The 24,996-nt window shown below is 41.6% G+C and overlaps 1 protein-coding gene and 1 long non-coding RNA gene across 2 annotated transcripts; one reads left to right on the forward strand and one right to left on the reverse strand.

Annotated features, from left to right (window-relative positions):
- Nucleotides 1–759: 759 nt before the first annotated feature.
- On the reverse strand, nucleotides 760–5,391 carry LOC137075786 (uncharacterized). The gene is made up of 2 exons (XM_067444740.1): nucleotides 4,354–5,391; nucleotides 760–1,033 (listed from the first exon to the last, which is right to left on the reverse strand). The coding sequence occupies exons 1-2, from the start codon at nucleotides 5,389–5,391 to the stop codon at nucleotides 1,031–1,033; spliced, it is 1,041 nt and encodes a 346-aa protein (XP_067300841.1). The 3' UTR covers nucleotides 760–1,030.
- Nucleotides 5,392–21,216: 15,825 nt separating this feature from the next.
- LOC137076147 (uncharacterized) lies at nucleotides 21,217–24,299 on the forward strand. The gene is made up of 2 exons (XR_010905210.1): nucleotides 21,217–22,876; nucleotides 23,480–24,299. It is a non-coding gene; the product is annotated as an uncharacterized lncRNA (long non-coding RNA).
- Nucleotides 24,300–24,996: the final 697 nt, after the last annotated feature.

Raw genomic sequence — 24,996 nt, forward strand, 5'->3', positions numbered from 1 at the left:
CTCACCATCAGCATTAACAAGTGTATGACCATCTACAAACCGATTTATTTCTAATTTATTGTGGTAGAAATGTGGGAAATGTATCAATAACGGTGCATACTGTAGCTGAGCACTAAAATGAATGACTGCTTTAACATTCAAGTTTGTAGCAATTCTTCGTCATTACTCAAATGAGTAAGAATTGCAAACAACCTACATTATTAGACACAGTTTTAGGTAATAGTGGCACACAGCTGATTTAACTATTTCAATAGGAAGACTGTATTAACGCGAGTTAGCCTGTTTGCCGGAAACGTACACAAAATGAAACATAAAGTCAAAAGTGGATTCAAATTACAGATGACACATATAGGCGGTTCAGAGTCGATTCTTTCTTTTGGGAGACAGTAACTTTGTTTATCGTGTACTTTCAACTTTACAACTTTGTAGAAGGTTTACATTCACAAATGGCTATAATACACACTGCATGAAAGAGAATATTCAAAAATCCATAATAGGGACACTTTTATGGCAGTGTTTATGATATATTTCAACAGGTAACTTTCTAGATGTTTTGTAACCTGGATGTTGCAAACCACTCTCTTGGCAATTTTTGACAGTCCGTTTTATAAAAAAAATGTGTTGAATTGATATGAAATGTATATAAATTTGTACGTTCTCATTTGTATGCTTTCTTACTGTCTGCTTTATTCTCCACTGAGGGTTTGGTTTAGGGTTGGATATTATGCTTAGTTTTTTATTTAAAAAAAATCCTACTTTTTCATTGTAGCAAAGTTCGATATAAGGAGGAAGGAAGAGGACAAGGGGTCGGCTGGACGGTTGATGCTTGCTCTTTATTTTCTCAATAAACTTGTCAGCACACACACATTCAAGTGTGGAATCTCATAACACGATCTCTCGATCACTTCCGGGTCGGCACTTCCGGGTTCCGGTACTCAGTCTCTGTACATGGGGGTTCGCATCAACCGTCCGGGTTCTCTCTCTCCTCGATCTCCGGTTCCACTGCTGTTTTATCCCCTCTCCGCGCTCATTACTAGAACAAGAGACAGGTGTTATTAATCTGCTTCCAACCCACTCACGTACCGCTTGTCCCGCGGCTCTCTCTCCCGCTGCAGACCTCGCTGAACCACGCCCCCCTTGCCACATACCCCCACCGCCCGACTCAGGCCGGGGAGCCGTCCGGCCTGCAGCCCCCCCCCCCCCCCCCCCCCCCATTTCTGGAGAGGAAGTCGGCCACAGCCATCTGAGCACCCGGCCTGTGGACCACCTGGAACTTAAAAGGCTGAAGAGCTAGATACCAACGGGTGATCCGCGCGTTGGTATCCTTCATGCGGTGGAGCCACTGGAGAGGAGCGTGGTCCGAACAGAGGGTGAACTCCCGCCCCAGAAGGTAGTAGCGGAGGGTGAGAACGGCCCACCTGATGGCAAGGCACTCTTTTTCGATGGTGCTGTACTTAGCCTCTCTCTTCGAGAGCTTACGGCTAATGTACAGCACCGGCCGCTCTCCCCCCTCCACCTCCTGGGCCAGGACTGCGCCCAGCCCCCTGTCCGACGCGTCAGTCTGCAACAGAAAAGGGAGAGAAAAGTCAGGGGAGTGTAAAAGCGGCCCGCCACATAGAGCAGCCTTAACTCGGGTGAAGGCCTGCTGGCACGGCTCCGTCCATTGGACCGTATCTGGTAGCCCCTTTTTAGTAAGGTCAGTCAGGGGGCTGGTGAGGTCTGAATAATTTGGTATAAACCGTCTATAATATCCCGCCAGCCCCAAGAACTGCCTTACCTCCTTTTTGGTCTTGGGCCTCGGGCAGGTCGCAATTGCGGCGGTCTTATCAATTTGGGGACGCACCTGTCCATGACCCAAGTGGAAGCCCAGATACCTTACCTCCACCCGCCCAATTGCACACTTCTTCGGGTTGGCCGTGAGCCCCGCTCCCCTCAACGACCTCAAGACCGCCCGGACATGTTGCATATGCCGCTGCCAATCGTGACTGTAAATCACGATGTCGTCCAGGTAGGCAGCAGCATATGCGGCATGGGGACGCAAAATCCTGTCCATGAGGCGCTGAAAGGTAGCGGGTGCCCCGAACAAACCGAAGGGAAGCGTGACGAATTGGTGCAATCCGAACGGCGTGGTGAAGGCTGTTTTTTCTTTGGACAATGGAGACAAGGGGATCTGCCAATAGCCCTTCGTTAAGTCCAATGTCGAATAAAATCGAGCCGTGCCCAGCCGATCAAGCAACTCGTCAACCCGCGGCATTGGATACGCGTCGAATTTCGACACTGCGTTCACCTTGCGGTAGTCCACACAGAACCTGACCGAGCCGTCGGTTTTAGGGACCAAAACGATCGGGCTCGCCCAGTCACTGTTGGACTCCTCTATTACTCCCATATCGAGCATTGCCCCTAATTCTTCCTGAACTACTTTTTTTTGTGTTCAGGTAAACGATACGGCCGGCTGCGAACTACCACGCCCGGCTTGGTCTCGATATGGTGCTGAATTAAGTCGGTACGGCCCGGTAGGGGCGAGAACACGTCGGCGAATTCCGCCTGTAGTTTTGAGAGATCAGTGAGTTGGGACGGTGAGAGGTGATCTCCCCCAGGGGCCAGTGCGACCGATTGTGCTTTGATGCTCGCCTCTGGCCCGAGATCATCCTCTCCCCCGATCACCGTCGCCAACAACACTGATTCGACCTCATTCCATTTCTTCAGGAGATTGAGGTGATATATTTGCCGTGCTCCGTTCCTATCGGACCGTATCACTTCATAATCGAGGTCTCCAACCTGTCGAGCGACCTCAAACGGCCCCTGCCATTTCGACATTAATTTAGAGCTCGATGTCGGGAGTAATACAAGCACTTTCTCTCCGGGTGTGAATTTGCGTAGTCTCGTACCCCTGTTATACGACCGGCTTTGGCGGTCCTGGGCTTGCAACAAATTCTCCCTAGATAGCCGCCCCAAGGTGTGGAGTTTTGTTCGCAAGTCCAGCACATATTGAATTTCGTTTTTGGCCAAAGAAGGCCCCTCCTCCCAAGTTTCTCGTAGGACGTCCAGCACCCCACGGGGCTGTCGTCCGTAGAGAAGCTCGAAGGGGGAAAACCCCGTGGAGGCTTGCGGGACCTCTCGCACAGCGAATAAGAGGGGTTCTAACCACCGATCCCAATTTTTGGCGTCTTCCTGTACGAATTTACGGATCATGGATTTAAGAGTGCGATTAAATCGTTCGACCAAGCCGTCTGTTTGTGGGTGATAGACGCTTGTCCGAATCGATTTGATGCCCAATAACCCGTATAATTCGCTTAACGTGCGTGACATAAACGCCGTGCCTTGATCAGTGAGGATTTCCTTCGGAATCCCCACTCGGGAGATTAAACGAAACAGTGCGTCCGCAACACTCTTCGCCGAGATGTTGCGGAGAGCCACTGCTTCCGGATATCGTGTTGCGTAGTCCACGATAACTAGCGCAAAACGATGTCCGCGTGCGGATCGCTCTAATGGCCCGATGAGGTCCATCGCAATTCTCTCGAAGGGGACCTGCATTAATGGAAGGGGGCGCAATGGCGCTTTTGGGGAGGCCAGGGGATTCACCAACTGACATTCAGGACAAGACGCGCACCACCTGCGCACATTGTCGTGAATGCCTGGCCAAAAAAATCGGGTCATTAAACGATTCAGCGTGGCCGCCTGTCCCAGGTGGCCCGCCATTGGGTTAGAGTGAGCCGCCTGGAAAAGCATTTCCCGGCGGCTCTTTGGTACTAACAACTGGGTTGTATCCACTTTTGTCTGAGCGTCTTGGGTCACTCGATACAACCTATCCTTAATTATGGCAAAATAAGGATACGTGACGGGCAAGGCGGGTTGAAGGGACTGACCGTCGATCGTGCGGACCTGGTGGAAAGCATGTTTGAGGGTATCGTCTTGAGACTGCTCCAGAGGGAAGTCATCGCGGTCCGAGAGAATCAGTCTCTCGACCCCGCTCGGTTCCTCTGAAGCAGTTCCCGAGGGTCCCGTATCAGTCTCACCAACCTGCACTCGCACCGCCCCGTTCCTAGCCTTGTTCCCCCAAGCGGCATCCGCGCATATCGACCCCAATAACGCCGGAAAGGCGGGCCAATTTGTCCCCAGAATTAGCGGATGCCGGAGGTGGGGACTAACCGCCACCTCAACACTATGATTTTCTCCCCTAAACTGTATCGTGACTGGGACAACCGGATATTCCACCACATCCCCGTGCACACACCGCACCTTAACCATGCGGCTTGTATCCAATGCCCCAGGCTGCATCAGGCTTTGATGGATCGAGGTTTGGTTACAGCCTGAATCCACCAAGGCCTGATATGTACCCCCCTTGATACTCACAGGAACTTGGTACTCTCCTGCTTGATCAGGGGTGGCCCGCTGAACGTCCGGGACCCGGATCATTGTCCCGATGTCCATCATTGGACATCGGTCCACCAAATGGTCCGGGTCGCCGCACCGCCAGCAGGCCAGCCCAGGCCTGCCCGCCGCCCCTGCGGCGGGGAGTGGGTTGGAATATGAGCGCGGAGGGGGGGTGGAACCGGAACCGTTATCTCCGCCCGACCCCAGCAGCCCCGCCCCCCTGGGCGGGGCCCTCGAACTCCCGTACTGCCCTGGGCCCATTCCACCCCGACCTCTGGGGGGAATGCGAGGGGGCCCTGGAGGGCGGGACCTAGGGAGAGGGACAGGGTGAGAAGGAGAGACAGAGGGGGGAGAGAGAGAGGGAGAGGTTAGTCGGGGTTCGCCGACCCCTGGGCACGCCACCAGATGGTCCTCCGCCAGGTTGATGGCCGTCGTCAGCGACGTGGGCCGGTGGCACTGGACCCACTCGGCGGTCTTCTTGGGTAGCCGAGCGATGAACTGCTCCAGTACCACCAGATCGACGATGTGGTCCACGTCGCTTCCACCGGCCAATAGCCATTTGCGGCAGGCGTCCCGGAGCTGGTGGGCCATCGCGAAGGGCCGGCCGGTCTCCCCCCACTCCAGCGAGCGGAAACGCTGACGGTGCTGTTCGGGGGTCCGACCGACCCGCTGGATGATGGCCCTCTTCAGATCTTCGTAATCCAGGAGGTTCGCCACCGGCAGTTGTTGGGCGGCCGCCTGGGCTTCTCCGGTGAGCAGTGGAATAAGGCGCACCGGCCACTGTGCCCGGGGCCACCCGCAGGCCTCCGCCGCTTTTTGAAACAGGTCAATGAAGGCCTCGGGATCGTCCTGTGGCCCCATCTTGTGTAGGGGCACGTGGACCGGTGCGCTGGCGAGCCCGGCGGCTTCGGTGCGAACCTCCCGGTCTATCCAGCTCCGGAACCTCTCGCGGTCCTCTTGCTGGCCGCGGAAGATGGCCTCGAATCGGCGCTCCTGGTCCGCCCGCAGCTCCAGCATGGACTGATGTTGTTCCTGGTGGAGGGCCGCGAGAGAGGTGATAATGTCCGCAAACGGCGTGGCGGAGGGCGTTGGAGTAGTCATGGCGGCGGCGCGGTCCTACTTCCTTCCCGGGTTTCGGCACCACTGTAGCAAAGTTCGATATAAGGAGGAAGGAAGAGGACAAGGGGTCGGCTGGACGGTTGATGCTTGCTCTTTATTTTCTCAATAAACTTGTCAGCACACACACATTCAAGTGTGGAATCTCATAACACGATCTCTCGATCACTTCCGGGTCGGCACTTCCGGGTTCCGGTACTCAGTCTCTGTACATGGGGGTTCGCATCAACCGTCCGGGTTCTCTCTCTCCTCGATCTCCGGTTCCACTGCTGTTTTATCCCCTCTCCGCGCTCATTACTAGAACAAGAGACAGGTGTTATTAATCTGCTTCCAACCCACTCACGTACCGCTTGTCCCGCGGCTCTCTCTCCCGCTGCAGACCTCGCTGAACCACGCCCCCCTTGCCACATTCATAAAGTTACATTTTAAATAGTTCAGCTTTTTCGTGTGTTCATGTTTGTATTTTTCTGACTCACAAAATAGAACCACTCATAAGAGTCATTTGTTCACTCTCTCGCATCATGCAGTGTGTTCGTTTTTGCGTGCAGCCTTTGAGAATAGAAAAACGATGAACTTAAAAATACAGCCATGTTTAATAACCAGGTAAACTGCCCAATAAACTAGTGGTCATTTATCACACTCCTTGAGTTAATGCATCTAATAAGCGGACTAGGCAGAGAACAGGGCTAAGATTAGAAGATGGTTCTTTTTGCTCTGAAAATGGCATGAGGCAGGAAACATGTAAGTAGCAAGCTGAATCAAAGATAGTGCCAATCATGGATGTGAAGAAGAATATCAAAATCCCAGTATCAAAAGTCTGGGATTTATGTTGTACAGTATTTCACCTTGCACTAAGATCACGATGTTGAGCTCATTAAAGCTCATTAAAGTTTAAAAGATCATAGTTTGCTTTATCTGACTATTACATTTCCGAAATGCTTTGTTCACTTGTTAGAGTAGAAAATTGGATGAAATTCCAATTATAGCGCCTTATTGCATTTGAGAGAGATGATTTTATATTCCAGACAATGACCTGACCTCAGCCTACTCATTTTTAAGGCATGTGCCCTGTATTTCTTCAGTGTCTTCTGTTCTCTTATTCTTGCTGCCACTTATTATTTTAACATGTTAAAAGACTTAGAAATCTTAGAACTCGTTTTTCTTTTTAAAATATAATTATTATTAATAATAACCAGAGAAATGATTATGTGCACCAATGTTTGAAAAGGTAATTTATCCACTGTCCTCCTTAATTTCGTAAAGAAATTAAGATGTAATCGCAGATATGATTGGCTGACAGTATAGTCTAATGTCACGGTGCCGTAATAATGTTATCCAAACGAGATGATTGTATTAGCATAATTGAAAATATACCAATCTGCGTAGACGTCAGTGGGGGATGCCAAATAGTTGACAGGCAGACATGATTGTAATAGATTTCAATGACTTTGTTAGATTTGTTTTTAATCAAGGCAGAAGTGCACCGAGATCAGTGAGAGGACTCTGGATTTCATCAGGAGTGACTGTAATGACTCCATGTGAGCTTGAATTAATGATCAGGTATGTGCTCCCAAGGCACAGTGAGTCACACTGAGTTTTATAAAAGCACCTCATTCATTTCTGACCTTTGAAAGCTTAAGACCAACCTCACATTTGCATTTTAAGCAAGCTCTCAGATCATTATAAGTCGCTGCAGGATAAAAGTTGAGTTGGCCTTTTTCTTCCTGAGACTTTTTTTTTTTTTTAATTTTATTGCTGCATGCTTGAGTTTGGCAGTAAGAAAAATCTGTCAGGCCAGAGGCACAACAGACGTTGAATGAAGTTAAATATACATACCACTGAGAATCCCATTCCTTATGTTACACTGTCAAAAACATTTGTTATGAATTTTGAAATTCTAGCTTTCAGGTCACGCTACCTTTCCTATTAATAGACGCGTAGATACTTCAAATCAAACTAGTTTAACAGATAAGTTGGATTGATTGTTTGTTTTTTTGTTCTGTTATGGATTTTTGTCATGTAGTGTGTAACAGTTCTAAGTGAATGAAAACATCCTCCAAATTTTTAAATCTGTAAGTGCACCATATATAAAGTTATTGTCTCTCAAAAGGATGAGTCGACTGAGCAGTTAAACAATTTTTTTTTAATGAATCCGGCTAATTCAGGTTAAAGTTCCCATTGCATGTATTTTTTTATTTTTTTATAATGTTTCCTGAGGTATACTTATATGGTTTTTACATCAAAAGAACATTTTTTCTATACTGATATAAACCCTCTGGCTTGAATGCTCTGTTTTTAAGGGGCGTGTCTGCCACACCCACTGTTGTGATTGACTGAAATAACCCACTGTTGTGATTGGCTGAAATCTTTGCATTTGAAATTAGATTACGTGTTGAGGGGGCGTGGTTTAGTGAGGCGCCAGCAGCAGCTGCAGCACTGCCAGTCGAGAGAGACAGAGAGCTGGGGAGATTGCTTAGAAAGCGTTATTGTACCGAGTTGTTGAGAGCGTGAGTTTATTTTGTTTGTATCGGAGCTCTGAATTAACACGAGTGAACTTTGCAGCATTATTTCTCTCACAAAATGCTTTCACCACAACTAACAGCAAACACTACATTGACATGAATGAGACATACAAAACAGTAAGAGCTTCTGTTAACAGCGTCATTCAAACAGCAGTTTGGACAAGTGTGCACTGCAGATAAATGTGTGATTTACCAATCCGAACATTTTAAAGAGTGTTCTTTTATCGCTCTCTGTAGTTTAATCATTTAATCAACAGATTAGTTTCATGCTACAAACAGAAACGACGTAAAGTTGATCGTTTTAGTCACTGGCTTGATTCACTGATGCATTAAGACGGCCAGCGGCGGGAATGACAGTATTAAACGATTTAGAAAGAAAGTCTGTGTGAACTTGAATAATTAGCTACACATCAGAAATCACTGATCCCAGATCAGGCATTAATGAACACTGTTACTCACTGTTTGTGGTGGTGCTGTCAAATCTAAATGGTAAAGCCTGTGTTGCTGACATCACGACGGATAAACTGAATCTATTCTCTACTAATTCTCTGGGCGGGCAGAGCAGAGGAAGGGGAGGAAACCTTTCCTGTCATGACGTCATAACACGAAATTCAAGATCAGCTCATCTGAGCTCTCCTATTCTCAAAGGCAGAGAAAGATAGCCAGAACTCGATCAAAATTTCTAGCCACTTGGGGACAATATTCAGGCTAGGGGAACTCATATTAATATTGAAAAACCTCATAAAATAAAATGTTCATGCCAAGGGACCTTTAATACTGTCTTACTGAAATACTACTGTTGCCTAAATCAGCTGTGAGTGGCCGTTGTTACCTAAAACGGGGTCTATTAATGCAGGTTGTCTTTCATATCTTACTACTAGTAAAGATAAAGGATGGAGCAAGATTTGTTTTGCTAACGTTAATGTTTACATCAGTCAGTGCTTGGCTAACGAATACACTGTTATTGATACAGTTCACGCATGTGCAATTAAATTAGAGCTAACTTTCAGGGAAAGTAGCCATAGCAGCTCACTCTCTGAACATAACCTGATCCAGAGCAGGTTATGTTCCTGGGTTAGTTTATTTAAAGGGTATTCAGATGTGTGTAATGTAATTAATAGATTTATATGTTATGTGTTATATAGTTACAGTTATATACAGTATCATATATAAATTCTAAAGCACTATTATAACAAGGTGATGTCTAAATGTTAATTAATTTCAAATATATTTATTATTTATTTTATTGTCATCTCACACATTCTGCATTCAATTTATTAGCATCAACAGTATAATCCTTATTCTCAGCGAATAAATATTACTTATTCAACGAAAAGACTGAAAAAATTATTGTGCAACCACCAAATAGGTGGTAATAAGTAGGTTATGTAAATCACCATTAAACAAAAGAAGAAGGAAGTAGTATATAGCACACTGTGATTCCTCGATTTGTCTCTCAGTTGAGAATGTCTTGTGTATTCACAGGTAACATACTCTGAGTTGACTGAACTTGCTAACCGGTGCGCTTCTGGAAACAGCATCGAGGAAGCAAGGTTTTTGTTAATCAACCTGGAGTTCAGTTAACCTTGCTTTCTGGAATACCCCCCGGGAGTTCAGTTACGGTAATGGACGTTTGTGCTGTACATTATGCAGTAGACCAATCACAACAGACTGGGCCGTCTGACCAATCAGAGCAGAGTAGCCTTGTGGAAAGTAGGGATTTAGAGAGACTGATTCATCTGTATTCAATCGTTTGAGAATAATTGAACATTTTGGTGATGTGTACTGTATTATAAGAAAATTTAGCAGTTTTTTTTTTTTTTTACCTTTGATGCGTGTTAACCTGTTGTTTGAAACCTCCAAGACTTTAAAAACTTTATATAACTTTAAAATAGCATAACAGGGGCACTTTAAATAGGCCTGGATCAGTCCTATTTGCCATTTTCCCAGCATGCGCTAGGACATGAATAATGAATGGTATTGAACTCTTTTAATGTTTGCATCTACACTGTTGTTGTTTTTATTATCATATTGAGTATGTTTTTTCTATTAAAATAAACACTTAGATGACTGTAACCCTTGCTGTTTCATTGAGGTTTGTGCTCCATTTTCCACTATTTTAAGTTTTTTCATTTTTTTTTCCATGTGAATATTTAAATAATGCATTTTTGTGTGATGGTGTCAGTAGTTTGAAGGGATAGTTCACCAAAAAATGACAATCCTGTCATCATGTACTCACCCTCAAGTCATCCCCTTTTCCCAGCATGCATTGGGGCATGAATAATTAATGGTGTTGAGCTGTTTTAATGTTTGCTAAAGTTTTATCTACAGTGTTGTTTTTTTAGTGTAGATAATATTTAGTATATTTTTGACTTGTGTTTGTTCTATTAAGATGAGCACTTGGATGATTGTAACCCTTGCAGTTTCATGGATCAAGCATTAAGGTTTGTGTTCAATTTTCCACAATTTTAAAGTGCTATTTTTGCATTGTAAATATTCAAATTATGCATACTTGTGGGATATTGTCAGTAGTTTAGAAGGATAGTTCACCGAACAATGACAATCCTTCTATCACGTACTCACCCTCATGTTATTCGAAAACTGCACTGTGTGTGTGTGTGTGTGTGTGTGTGTGTGTGTGTGTGTGTGTGTGTGTGTGTGTGTGTGTGTGTGTGTGTGTGTGTGTGTGTGTGTGTGTGTGTGTGTGTGCAGCAAGCATCTTTTTTGTGTGTACTGTAGGTATTGTACAGCATTCATTTTCAAGTTTTCTGAGAAACCGTGCTTTGTGTTCCAGCGCTGCCTTTGACAGCAGTGATGTTAGAACACTGTCCTTGGTAGCCATCCATTTTGAAGAAGGCTCTAATGGAACAAGATTGCACATAATGATCTCTCTACATTTGAATCCTCCAGCCTCTGCTGTGGCATGGCTGGGATTTCACACAGGCAAGGCAGCACTCTACACGAGTCAAGTGGTTTTACCGTTACACATGAGAAGGTGGGTCCCTATTAGAGGCCAACAGATAGACATTATGGACAGATTCTCAAATCCCACAGGAGGTCATTATGCGTGTCTCAGCACAACCTTTGGAGAAGGTCCACTGAGGACAACGAGAGATCATGAGAGATTCAGCACAGCAGTGACAAAGTGGCAGAAATGGACTAAATCAGTCAGAAGACAAAAAAGACATGCCGTCAGCAAGTTGGTCCTCTGTCAAATTTCGCAATATCACAGTTTAGACTAACGATCAGCACTGTAGCTGCATATTAAAAGTAGAACGATTCTTTCTCCATGACAGCCCAAGATGAGAGTTAGTTCACTTCCTGCCATAGTTTGTCACTGTTTATTTGAGAAGACAGATCAAATTTTCAAAGTCCAAATGTCTCACTTAGCACATTTTAAGAGATAACTCGAGGCGAGAGACATATGTCCAGTTGTGCAACTTAACTTACAGAGAGTAAACTTCCTGTTTCAGTGAAGGATGTTACTGTCAAAATGGTTTATTAAATGTACACTATGGAAGATTTGGGGTCAATTATTTACTAAATTCCATAATTGAGGAAAACTTTGCTCTTGCTCTTGGTTTTTACAACCTCATATAGGGCATAGAGAAAGTTCCGTAACGCAGCTTTAATTGAATCTATGTATGCTGCTTAAGTCTTACAGTATAGTATTCTCTCATAGCAAACTGTGGTAGTAAGAAAACCTATTCTGTAATATTTCTAATAACTGTCGATTACAAATAATAACTTTAAATTATAATATAGGACAGTATACACTATAGAAAACATGACATATTATATTAAGCCATAACATTTAGGAATCATGTGACATCATGCTGTACTGGACGCTGTGATGACCACTGATGCTAAATGCTAAAACATGAAGTCATTTGTAATGAGACCATTGAAACAGAGCAGCCTCTTCCATCATCTTGAAATTAAATTGTTCACCATAATAATTTATTCCCATCTTGTAATGTGGAATCTTGTAATTGTCATTTAAGCTAAAGCTAGCATAGCTAACACAGTTCAACATGATCACGTGAATGTGTATCAATAGTACGGGTGTGCAATCTCGTCGAATGTATACGCCAAAATGAGTTTTGGCTTGCATATGCCACGCAGTTTTCCACATGCATATGATACGCACTTTATGGCGTGTCTCATTTCATTTAATTGCGAAGGCTGTGTCCTCCAGGGGACACATTCTGTGTAGGATGCGGTATAAGGAGTGTCCTCGATCAGAATTAAACAGGACGTCCTTTGTAGGACACACAAGTATCGCGTTGCTTTGCCAACACGTTCAGCCTCGTTGCGCTCTCACGGCAGTAATATGAATGAAAATTATTTATAACATGTAAATGATTATGAAATGTTTCTTGCCTTGACAGCAATATACTGTTCTTAACGTTTAAAAAGCACTAAACACTTGTAATCCTGTTTACCACTACTATTTGTTTAAAGTAATACAGCTTTAAAAAAAAAAAAAAAAAAAAAAAAGCTTGAAATTACTTACACAAACATCAATGCTTGAACCACAGCATGAATGCTTTCATATATCTGGCGGTGGTGCCATTTTTTCTAATAATATAAAATTTTCAATTTATATGCGGCGACGCAAAGAATTCTGAGTTATCTGCAGCAGCGAAGGGTATACCTCATGCACACTCTGAATTTCTGTCAAAGCATCCAAAGGTCGTATTTGGAGTGTTCTTCTCACTTTTTTGAAATGAGACGGCCTTATGACGTATGCAGCCTTCGAGAGCGACCTCCGGACGACGCAGCCTTCCGAAATGAGACGCACCTTGTGACGCGCTCTTGGGTATAGGGGTGGCGAGTTGTGTTGTTCTTGCGCATAATACGCTATAAAGTGTGTATCATATGCGTGCAAAAAAAGAGTTTTTCGTGTAAAGAGTTTGCTCATTATTTAGAGTAAGTCAGATAACAATGACAAAACTATAATATATCTGAAACAACAGCAATAAAACGTACACCACAGGCAGTATCAGGCTTAGTGGGGGTGTTTCAGTCAAGGCTGAACAGGGTTGTGAACAGGAGAGTGTGATATTTGACAGACATAATGGTGAACTATGAAGAATGATTTAGTTCGGTAGTCCTCAGCATGCTGTTCCCACCTCAGAGAGATATTTCCTCTGATATATGAAAGCTTTTCCTGGTTCTCATATCTCAAATCTCCTGCCACGCAAAGGTCTTCTAGGAGAGTAATGGTCTGATATTGTACAGTATTGAGACCTTTCATATTGTCTCATCCATTGAAGTAATTAAAAAGTTTATGACTACCAAATATATTTGGAGTATAGTCTAACCAAAAATGAACATTTTGTCATAATTTATTAATCCACTTCAGGTATTCTACTACTAACTACAAGTACTTTGCAGCTGCATGTCTAATTCTCATTCATTTGCAACTACAGTTCAACTAAGTCTTACCCCTGATTTCGCAGACAATGCTTAAAGATTAGTTCTGGCATCATGTACCCACCCCCATGTCGTTCCCAACCCGTAAAACCATCGTTCATCTTTAGAACACAAATTGAGATATCTTTGATGAAATCCGAAAGCGCTCCCTTTAGACAGCTGATTAAGTAACACTTTCAAGGTCCAGAAAGGATGTAAAAACATTGTTAAAATAGTCGATTTAGAGCCACTATGAGAGTTAAAAACACATATACATATGAATCCATATTAAACACAGCGGCTCGTGACGACACATTGATTTTTTATATATGGCGATATGGCGTAGAGATGCGCGCAAGAGATCATTCCCGCCGATTGTATCCCATTGAGATACGGTGTATCTTGTACATTTGACCTCACTTGCAGGAAGTGAAGGCGCAGTTGCTGCATTTGTACATAGTGTTGTATTTGAGGTAAAAAAATAATAATAAAAAAAATATTTTTTTTTATTTGATGAATATTTTATTTGATGAATAAAATATTTTTTTAATACAGCTTTAAAAATTTATTTATAAAATATTATTTTAATACAGCTTTAAAAATTTATAAATTTATAAAAAATGTATTACTGTATTATATATATATATATATATATATATATATATATATATATATATATATATATATATATATATATATATATATATATATATATATATATAATTTTATTTGATGAATATATATATATAATCATCAAAGATATCTTTATCTTAAATACTGTTCGATTTCTCACACAAATCGATCGTGTCATGTCTTAAGACTTCAATGTATCGCCACGAGCCGCAGGGTTTAATATGGATTCATATGTCTATGTGTTTTTTACTCTCATAATGATTCCCATAGAAAGACACCTCATTGACATTATACGAGCAATAGTTGGAGTTTCATTTGTGTTCTACGGAAGAAACAACCTTTATCTTGGATGTCCTGGAGGAAAGCAGATAAACATCAAATTTTCATTTTTGGGTGAACTATCCCTCTAAGCCTTGTCCCAGACTAACATGTTTGAGATGTTTTAACTGGAAGCAGCTTGCATCTTAAAATATGTCAGTGCCATTGTTTATGTCTGAAGATGCACACCAGTAATGTTTTTTTTTTTCTAAGACATGTTCATAAAAGCTGCTTAAATGTCCTAATTGAACTAAGGTCTAATTCTGAAATAGTTTTGGGATAAATTATAAGGAAGTAAACAATGAGATAATTACCCACAGTACATTGTAGGAAACATATTTTATAACTTGTCAGCAATGAAGGAGTTCAGTACTGAAAGTCAATTTATTTAAATATATCCATAACAGTATACAAAAAAGAGTATCAAATATTAGGACACTTTTTTTTTTTTTGATGGGGCCCTGTGCTCCAGATGAAAGCCTAAAAACGCCCCTGCCCACCATTAATGCATTTTCTATGGGAACTGTAGATGATGCTGTTTTGGAGGCCTTTTCCTCTTCCATTCTCTCTTTCTGTTTTTTTTTTTTTTTTTTTTTTAATTCTTTTGATAATGATTTTAAATGATGTGGAGGTGGTGAATACAACACATGATGGACGAGCCGCAGAGTTTGGGCTCATCAATTTGAACTTAAATTCATGACATGAGCATAATAAAGCATGTGGGTAGAAAAATGCAGAAAGCCCCCAGTCTCTTATTTTTAACAACACAAAATCAGTCTTAATGTTTTAAGCCTGAATACGCAGTTGTCAAACAAGTCCCAGCACTATAATTATTACCATCACCAACTCAATTATGTCTTTAAATGCGAAAAGATCTGCCCACAGAATCAAGTTTGTTAGTGAATCATTAGTCATGTTGTGTGAAGCAGGAGTCATTTGCCAAACTGCCAAGCAATGCTGGATGTCAAACAGCTCTGCCTTTAAATGTCAGAGACGTGATGGGGGGGTCAATGGACCCTATTTTAATGATCTAAGTGCATTTAACTGCGTTAGTTTAACAACGGGGAAAAAATGGTCTGAGCACCAGACGCATGGTCCAAAAGGCTTGTACCTAGTCTCTTAATGAGTCACAGTTTTGGGCATAGCGTGCAATAAACCATTCAGAGTCTCATCTCCCTTTCCCTTTAAAAGCTTGCACCATGGCAGATTTGCTATTTACGCGGAATTTGTGAGCGGAAAGACTGAACGCTTCTCCAAAGAGGAATCCTTTTATTTTTAATATTTAAAAATGTTTGTGTGCCTTGTGTGTGTAACAAGCAGAGTGTACACACAATGTGCACCGGCCTATACGCACATTACTAACACGCCCTTTAAATGACACAAAAATATACTGCGCTATTGACCTTAGACCAGGTTTTTGTTGGTCATTGGCGCAGTTATTTTCTCTTGCCTGGAAATAGCAATGCACCAACAATGCATCTAAACACACCTCGTTTTCAGACCAGCATGGGCAAACAGATGTGCGCGAGTGCATTTGCTATTTAAACGTGGCACTGGACATAAAAATAATAACTGCGTCAGGCTGTAACTAGCAAAAAACTCTTGTGTCGCGCCTGCCGTCGCATTGCGCCGGGTGTATGATAGGGCCCAATGTGTGCTGTTCATTATTTCCATCAGACAGATTCAATATGATGAGATATAGATGTGCTCTCAGAGATCTGCATATTTTAGGACATGATGAAAGACTGTCTGCCTGACTGTTCGGAATGAGAGCTTCAAACTAAGTCCACAGTTATATTGCAGTTTTTTTTTTTTTTTTTTACTACTTGTTCTTTAGTTGTATTCATCAGTTGAGTAACTTTCCCCTGAAAAATGTGTTTCCCCCCCTTTTTTTCATGAGATTATAGATGTCTAAACATGGTGGATATATAATATAGCCCAGAATATTTTTTTATCCTGCAGAAAATACTTAACTAATTTGGATAAATTGCGATTAATAAAGCCTTAAAATTGCAGATTATAAAAAAAAAGAAAGAAAACCATGTGGAGGGCTATCGCAGCCAGCTATAACCAAAGCCATGCACCCTCTTCAGCCACCTGCAAACTGCAGAAGTGGCCCACACAAAAGAGTTGTGTGTACTTCTATCACCCACCCATTAGGCCATAACCCACCACCTCCATACATTTCCAACAGCATAATAATGCAGTGTAGCTAACAACTGAATTTAAAGCATTGTTTCTTCTTATTGCCCTCTGAAGATGTGAAGCCTGATGTTGAAGGGCCAGACTGGAGAGGGCCTGATGTTGGAGGCCTGGACTTTGAAGGCAAAGGCCTGGTTGATGCACATGAATCCATATCTCCAAGGATCCTTCCATTGCAAAAGGCCCCAGGATGGCCAAAACTGTCTCTTCCTCTGTAGGGACAGGAGGAACTGAACTGATACCCCATCAGTCTTGTTTGCTTCCCTCTTACGTGCCACAGCCCTCTGTTTTGTCACACTTGCGAAGTCCTTCCACTTATTCCTGACTTTGTCTGGGCTTTGTCCATATCCATAGCTAGCATTGTTTATTTTTTGAAGTGATTTCTGCCTCAATTTTATTTTTCTCAGCATTGTAATGCTATTTTTCAGCTTTGAAAATAGCTGGATGTTACTATTTTCCACAACCTTCTCGGAAAGAACTGCAATTTCAAGCATTGAAAATTGGGGTTTTCGTGTCATTTTCATTAACACGTCAGAATGGCAAGAAGACATAAATAGGAAAGATTGAGCAAAATAAGCAATCCACAACAGTACATCACAGTTTTTCAAAACCCATCTTTTTTCAATTGTGGTTAAGTAGCCTATCAATATTACATAAGAAATAGTATTTATCTGAAATTGTGAAATTATTGACATTGGAATCAGAAAAGAGCACATTTTAACTCTGTGTTGTGTGTAATGTATTGCAGAACAAACGAATCATTCGTTATTACTCCACTCCAACGTAACGTCATTTCAAAAGCGTAATTCGAGTCGAAGAAAAGAGAAAATAAAACCAAATTACTGTAGATGGCGGTATGTGCTCATGTCTTCACTCTCCAGTCAGCCATTCGATCAAAGAAGAAGAAGAACAATGGCTCATGCCAACGTAGTTTGAACTATGGATCTGCGACACAGGTACCATGGTTTCGGGAAACAGTCGTGACTTGTTCGTTTTCACAAAGACACATCGTACTATGGTGGTTAATCTGCGAGCTAGGTCGTTGTACGGGAAACGCACCCCTGATCTATTGAACATTCAAAGGAAAGCCATTGGCTTCAGTTGCAGAAGGCCTGGGATAACATTAGTGTTGAAGTTCTCAGAGGAAATATATTGACACTACACCAGAGAGATGTGCTGATGTAATTGCTGCAAAAGGTGGACATACCAAATATTAGTTAATAGTGGATAAACATAGTATGACTCACTTCATCCGATATTTGATTATCAGAGCAACCATCAAAATATTTCATGAGCATTATGAAATTAAATCTTTTGAGAATTACAGCAATCCAATAAGTTACAAAAATGGCTTAAAGGGGGGGTGAAATGCTGTTTCATGCATACTGATCTTTTTACACTGTTAAAGACTTGGAATCCCATACTAAACATAGACAAAGTTTCAAAAGTTAAGGTGGACGTTTGATGGGAGTATTTCTTTGTCAAAAATACTACTTCCGGTTAGTCATAAGTTTCGGCAAGTTTTTTGAGATCATGCTTCCCCTTTGACGTTAATGGGGGCGGAATTTCCTTGTATGGGCCTTACGGACAATTCTACCGGAAGCGCGTGAGAGAGAGAGAGAGAGAGAGAGAGAGAGGGAGAGAGAGGGAGAGAGAGGGAGAGAGCGAAAGTAACAGGCTACCCCCATCAAAGCGCTGGCTCGTAGGCTGCTGGACAGGTGATGTGCACATAACAATGTCACCAAAAAAGTGCGTTTTTGGTTGCCAGACCAAGACAGTCCTGCACAGATTCCCCCAAAACCCCACGTTAAGGCAACAGTGGATGTAATTTGCTTTTCCGGATCAGCAACTGAGTTGCGCGAATGTTTATATCTGTTCGCTGCATTTCGGTGCCGACTGTTTCATAAACAAGGCCCAGCTCGACGCCGGATTTTCCAATCGCCTAATGCTGAATGATGGAGCAGTCCCAACGTTAGAAGGGTGAGTGAGACTGCTTCAAATGTCTGTGTTTTTTTTAGTCCGCTTACTGTCTACACAAACCACGCGTAAACACACGTGCACAACTGCACTTCCCACATGTACACCTTCAAAGACAAAAATACGACGATATAATTCAAGTATAAATATGTAAATAACACAAGCCGCTAAGCATATTATATAGTTAGTGTATAACTTGTACCACATAGAGACGTCCTGCTCTAGTCGTTTTTGCTGCTGCTCCTGTTCAACTGCAGCCTCTGGGTCTGATTCCGGATCATAGATGTATGGCTGTATCTGATTAAAAGCCATATTTTTATTTTGAATAAAGTTTTTTTCCCGCTGTTAGGGATGACAGCTTTACGACGCACTCGACTCAACATAGCAGCAGCGAGCACACGTCATTATTTAGCTCCGCTCACACGACACGCCCCCACCCGCTCGGCTTTTTTCGGAAAGACTCGGAACAGCGCATCTTTCTTATATAATTATTAAAAAAATAAAGACTTTTCGGAGATATGCAGGATGCAATGCTACTCTATAGGTACTCAAGATTGACATGACACTGACTGAAACTGAGTGTTTCACCCCCCCTTTAAGTCAATACCACCACAGGTAACAGACAATAGATGAAGTGATGAAGTACACACACACGTGCGCGCGCACGCACGCACGCACACACACACACACACACATGTATATGCAAACAGAGGTGTAAAAAAAAAGACATACATAGGAATATAAAACTAATATAAAACTGTGCGGATAAGTTACACACATACATGAATGCATGAAGAAAAAAAATTATACAGACAGATTTATGTATGACTAATCTTAAAGAGGTGAGTCTGTATGAGTATTAAGTATTTTTGAATACATACACACATACTAATATATTTGAAGGGTTGAAGAAACGCATCTGGTCACCCCTGGACTCTTAATTGGCAACTACTTTAATTAATTGGCTTCTCATCAGTAACTTATTGCCAGTTACTGATTGGCAGATTCCCTTGGATTTAATAGAGGTTAAGAGGTGTTTGAAAAAAAAAATGTTCTTAACAGTTTAGAACATCATGATATAAAGACTGACATATTCTGCTGGTATTTCGAAAAGCTTGTGAGGGGAGGATTAAATCATCTTAGACATATTTTGATAACCTGTCAGGCAGCTCATGGCGCCTTGGAGATTGTGTCGGCTTTGAAAAGCTTTGGGCAGGTCTGCTGTCTGAATTCAGCCTTAGTTCGTAGAAAGAAAAAAAAGCTATTGAGCGATGTCATGTTAGTGTCAGGAAAAGTTGATACTTACTTAAGGTCACCTTACAGAACACAGGTGAAGGTTGAAGCAAAAGGGGGTGCTGTGTCGAGGAAATGGCACGTTCCTCTGTTGGACACAGTCTGGTGGGATTTTAAGCTGCTCCATACATGCCTAAAAATGTGCGACTGGAACGTAATCAATGAGACTAATAACTGCTCAATGAATTATGCAGTAACTCCCTTAACACGAAAGTAAACAGTTTAATAGTCAGAGTGTGGAGTGGGAAAAAATGTCTGTGACCAACGGGAGAGAATGAGAAAGAGTAAAAATGGATCAGTGGTTTTATGTGCCCTAAAAAGATATTCCTACTTTAGCTTTTCAAAGGCAATCCTCCTGAGATGCAGGACTTAGTGAGCCAGGCTTCACCGATAGATCGGAGAGTGTTAGCCTTTCAGAAAATACTCCTTCAAAACCTCTCAAGTATGTGATGGAACTAATCTACTCTTTTTCATGGGGTTTGAACTGTAAACATCAGTGGCCTGACGTGAATAACAAACTGATTTTCAGTGCAACACTGTTTAGGTTTAGACTATAGTCTAGCTAATTAACAATGGTGAAATGAATTTCAACTAGTTAACCCAACACAATCCCAGTGGAAAGTGAGACTTTTTTGCGGGGTGGCGATTGGAAAAAACCCAAGCACGAAGGTCCAACCCTTAATACCACTCATAAACATTTCTGCAACGTTTAGCAGATTGTATGAAAATAAATGAATGAGATTGTCTGAATTAGCCACCAATTCACCACATGTTTAGGGGTGGGAATCACAAGGTCACGATACGATACACAATACGTGGCTCACAATACTAACAATAACACGATGCAGCAATTCTGCCATGATCAATATATTACTAGACAATCCTATAAAGGATTCATTACGATATCTGTCTAACTATGAAAACAAAATGCTTGTGAAAAGGTTAATTGCAGGTTATCTAACTTTATTCAATTCCAAATGGTTAAAAAACAGTACAAATTGTTTTACATGTGCTACAGTAAATCTGGAAAATAGCCACAGCGCTTAACTTTTTTTTTTCCACTTTTTCCACATTTTGTTATATTAAAGCCTTGTTCCTAAATGGAATAAATTCATATTTTTTCCTCAATTCTAATAATACCCTCAAAATGACAACGTCATTAATTGAAATCTTTGCAAATGTATATATATATAATTATTCACAGCCTTTGCTCAATACATTGTAGAAGCACCTTTACTGCCTCAAGTACTGTTTTTGAGTATGATGCTTAAAGCTTGTCACACCTATTTTGGGGCAGTTTCTACCATTCTTCTTTGCAGGACCTCTCAAACTCCATCAGGTTGGATGGGGAGCGTCGGTCGATGCACAGTCATTTTCAGATCTCCTCAGAGATGTTCAGTCGGGTTCAGGTCTGGGCTCTGGCTGGGATACTCACAGAGTTCTGGACATTCACAGAGTTGTCTCATAGCCATTCCTTTGTTAGCTTGGCTGTGTTCTTAGAGTCATTGTCCTGTTGGAAGATGAACCTTCACCCCAGTCTGAGGTTCAGAGCACTCTGGAGCAGGTTTTCATCAAGGATGCCTCTGTACATTGCTGCATTCATCTTTCCCTCAATCCTGACTAGTCTCCTAGTTCCTGCTGTTGAAAAACATCCCCACAGCATGATGCTGCCACCACCATGCTTCACTGTAGGGATGGTATTGGCCAGGTGATGAGCGGTGCCTGGTTTCCTCCAGACATGACGCTTACCATTCAGGCCAAAGAGTTCAATCTTTGTTTCATTAGACCAGATAATTTTATGTCCCCTTCAGGTGCCTTTTGGCAAACTCCAGGCAGGCTGTTATTTGCCGTCTGGCTGCAGAGATTGTTGTTCTTCTGGAAGGTTCTCCTCTATCCACACAAAAAACTCTGAGGCTCTGTCAGAGTGACCATTGGGTTCTTGGTCATCTTCCTGACTAACGCCCTTCTTCTTGATCACTCCGTTTGGCCGGGGCAGCCAGCTCTAGTCCTTGTGATTCCAAACTTCTTCCATTTACAGATGAAGGAGGTCACTGTGCTCATTGGGATATTCAATGCTGCAGACATTTTTCTGTACCCTTCCCCTGTGCCTCGATACAATCAAGTCGCGGAGGTCTACAGATAGTTCCTTGGACTTCATGACTGGGTTTGTGCTCTGACATGCACAGTTAACTGTGGAACCTTATATAGACAGGTGTGTGCCTTTCCAAATCATGTCCAACCAACTTAATTTTCCGCAAGTGGACTCCAATCAAGTTGTACACTGTTAGCAACTGATGTAATTTTTACAATACATTTTACAACAATGTATTGTATTCACAGTTTTGCTGTAAATGCAAATGCATGATGGGAAATTTGTGGGCAGTCCTGTAATATTATTTTAACTGAACTGTAGAAGAGTTACTTTACAGCCACCTCATAAGCAATGCCAGGAAGGCCATCTGCATTATCATATGCCTAGTTGACCATTTAAGGAGAATGACATCTTTCTTAAGGCTGACGTGAGTATTACTTGCAAGTATTACACTTACACATACACTTACTCTGGCTTGTTCTCTCTTTCAAAAATATATTGTAAATTCTTCGTGCTATACCATTGTGTTGATAATATAGTCTCCACACAGACTATCTATTCCAAATTATTCTAATATACCAAAGACAGTCTGAAGGGAGTTATAGAGATATTATATAGGGATACGCTATAGGGAGTTGACTGGCTAACATCCTTTTAATGTTTTATACAGTGTAGCATACATACAGTATATTAAAAACATTGGCCATTTCTTTCCTCTGTGTTGATTGGACCATTTGCTTTGTCTCAAATTATGCAGTATGGCTGCCTGGCATACTGAATGGAATAGTAAAATAATTATAATTTGTAAATGGAAGTTGTGTAAATTGTAATACCTTTTGTAATATTTACATTTTTATTCCCTACAGCCCAATGCCATAGCTGCTAAAATCCAGAGAGACCCTACCCAGTACACCTTGATTAACTGTGCAAGGTATATCCTTCCCTTACTTTGTTAAGGTTTATTACAGGGCTTAAGGTTTTCCAGCACTGTGGCGGAATTCTGCCATGTGGCCATTGTAGATTCAAAAAATAATTATGTGGTGAAATCAAAGTATTGAGACTGTGACTATAAAAAGCTAAAATACACCTGATTTATTTTTGGCCACTATCCCATTTGAAATAGTCTCCTTGTCCAGTGGTGCAGAGCTCCCAGTGATTCTGCCTGCGTTCAAACGCTCTCCGGAACATGTATTGCGTGCTCCAACGTAACAACGCACACGCTCACAGCACGTGGAAAATGTGCAAGTAAAAAAAAAAGAAAAAAAGAAAACTGTGTCACCAGTTTGACATAGTAGAGGAGATCTAAAACCTGTCTCAGATGGTGCTGGAAAAGTGAGGCTTCCAGGGAGCATTCTAACTGAGCCAGGAGCACTGAGAACTGCATATCGCTGCACAAGGAGACTACTTTGAAGGGTTAGGAGCCACATTTAAATCGGGAAAATCTTTAGCCCATCATGCCAGCACCGCCACTTGTGTGTTTATGTAGTGCAGCTTTCTAGTGCTCTTTTAGTTACCATATTGTAATGCATTTCAGGAGAGACACTATGTGGACAAGTGGATGGTGTCCATGGAAAGACATTTACTTGCAGTATCCTAAACAGGCCTCAAGCACTCAAATTGTCCAAATGTATGTTTAAGCTGTTTACACACTAATAAAGAAAATAGGCCCATCATTGTCATATGGAACACCCTCCTTTTTGCCCAGTATTATTAGGCTCCGAATGTATTGATGTCAATAGACAGGTTTCAATCCAACTCATTTGCATCTTTTAAGTGCATTCATACAAATTTGGCACAAAAAAGGCTCTAATTGGAGAGCGTTTCCATCAGCTCTGTTATGCGAATTAGAAATGGACACATTCCTAGGAAGAATTGTGAACAGCTGTGGAATCAAAATGTAAGGTTGTCAGGGCAACTTAAAACACCTGATAAAATTGCAACAAATGCAAATGTATGCAAATACTTTCATTCCAACAAAATTTCAAGTCAATCCACATAAATTTTTATTCACATCAAAATATGTTATGATTTATTTTTCATATGGTTAAAATGTATATTCAAAAGTTGGATGGAGACCCTATTGCCGTTAAGTTGCCGTTTTCTATCTAGAGTTGTTTTTCCCCTGCAGGACATTTATTTAAACAGAAGAGCCTGATGGACAGCAGCTTAACATTACGACTTTCATTAATTCGTTCATTTTGTGAAGTGTTCCCCTTGATGATATGCTATCTGGATGTCTGGAAGTGAGCTGGATTATCCTCTGAGTCTGTAATTTTGTTTGTATGAAAAAGTGAATAATTTTATAAGTGTGTAATGTGTTGTTGCATACTGTGTTAATAAAACAAAGAAAAGAGGCCATTGTTTTGTTGTTAATTGCGGAAGAGGACATTATTTTATTGTATATTTCCAAATAAATATTGTATATATTGTATATGGAATTACAATATTAAACTGTAATTCTGTCCTATAAAATGACAGGGAATTCCTGGCAACAGAGTTGCATTAAATAATGAAAATAAATTACAGCATTTTACTGTAATAATGCTACTATAATCACTGCTGTATAAATACATTATTGTATTAATTTTTATTTTTTTATTTACAGCAATTAGTTGCCAGAAAATACCTGTAAAACTACAATACATTTTTACAGTGTATATACATCTAAATGATGATCAGTGTAAACGGGATTCACCTGAGCTCAATTTTGAGTGTCATGGCAAAGGCTGTGAACACTTATGTATGTAATTTTTTGTTTTGTTTTTTATTTTTTAATAAATTTGCAAAGATTTCAAACAAACTTCTTTCACTTTGTCATTATGGGGTATTGTTTGTAGAACTGAGTAAAACATAATGAACTTATTCAATTTTGGAATAAGGCTGTGGCGTAACAAAATGTGGAAAAAATGAAGCGCTGTGAATACTTTCCAGATTCACTGTATTCTGTACTGCAATGTCAATGTGTCACGCAAAGAAAAAGATGAATTCAAACTGTCTCACATAGTCAGATCTATATAAACTATAATCAAACTATCAAAACAAAATAATGTT

The sequence above is a fragment of the Pseudorasbora parva genome, chromosome 5 (assembly GCF_024679245.1).
Source record: "Pseudorasbora parva isolate DD20220531a chromosome 5, ASM2467924v1, whole genome shotgun sequence".
Classification (NCBI taxonomy): domain Eukaryota; kingdom Metazoa; phylum Chordata; class Actinopteri; order Cypriniformes; family Gobionidae; genus Pseudorasbora; species Pseudorasbora parva.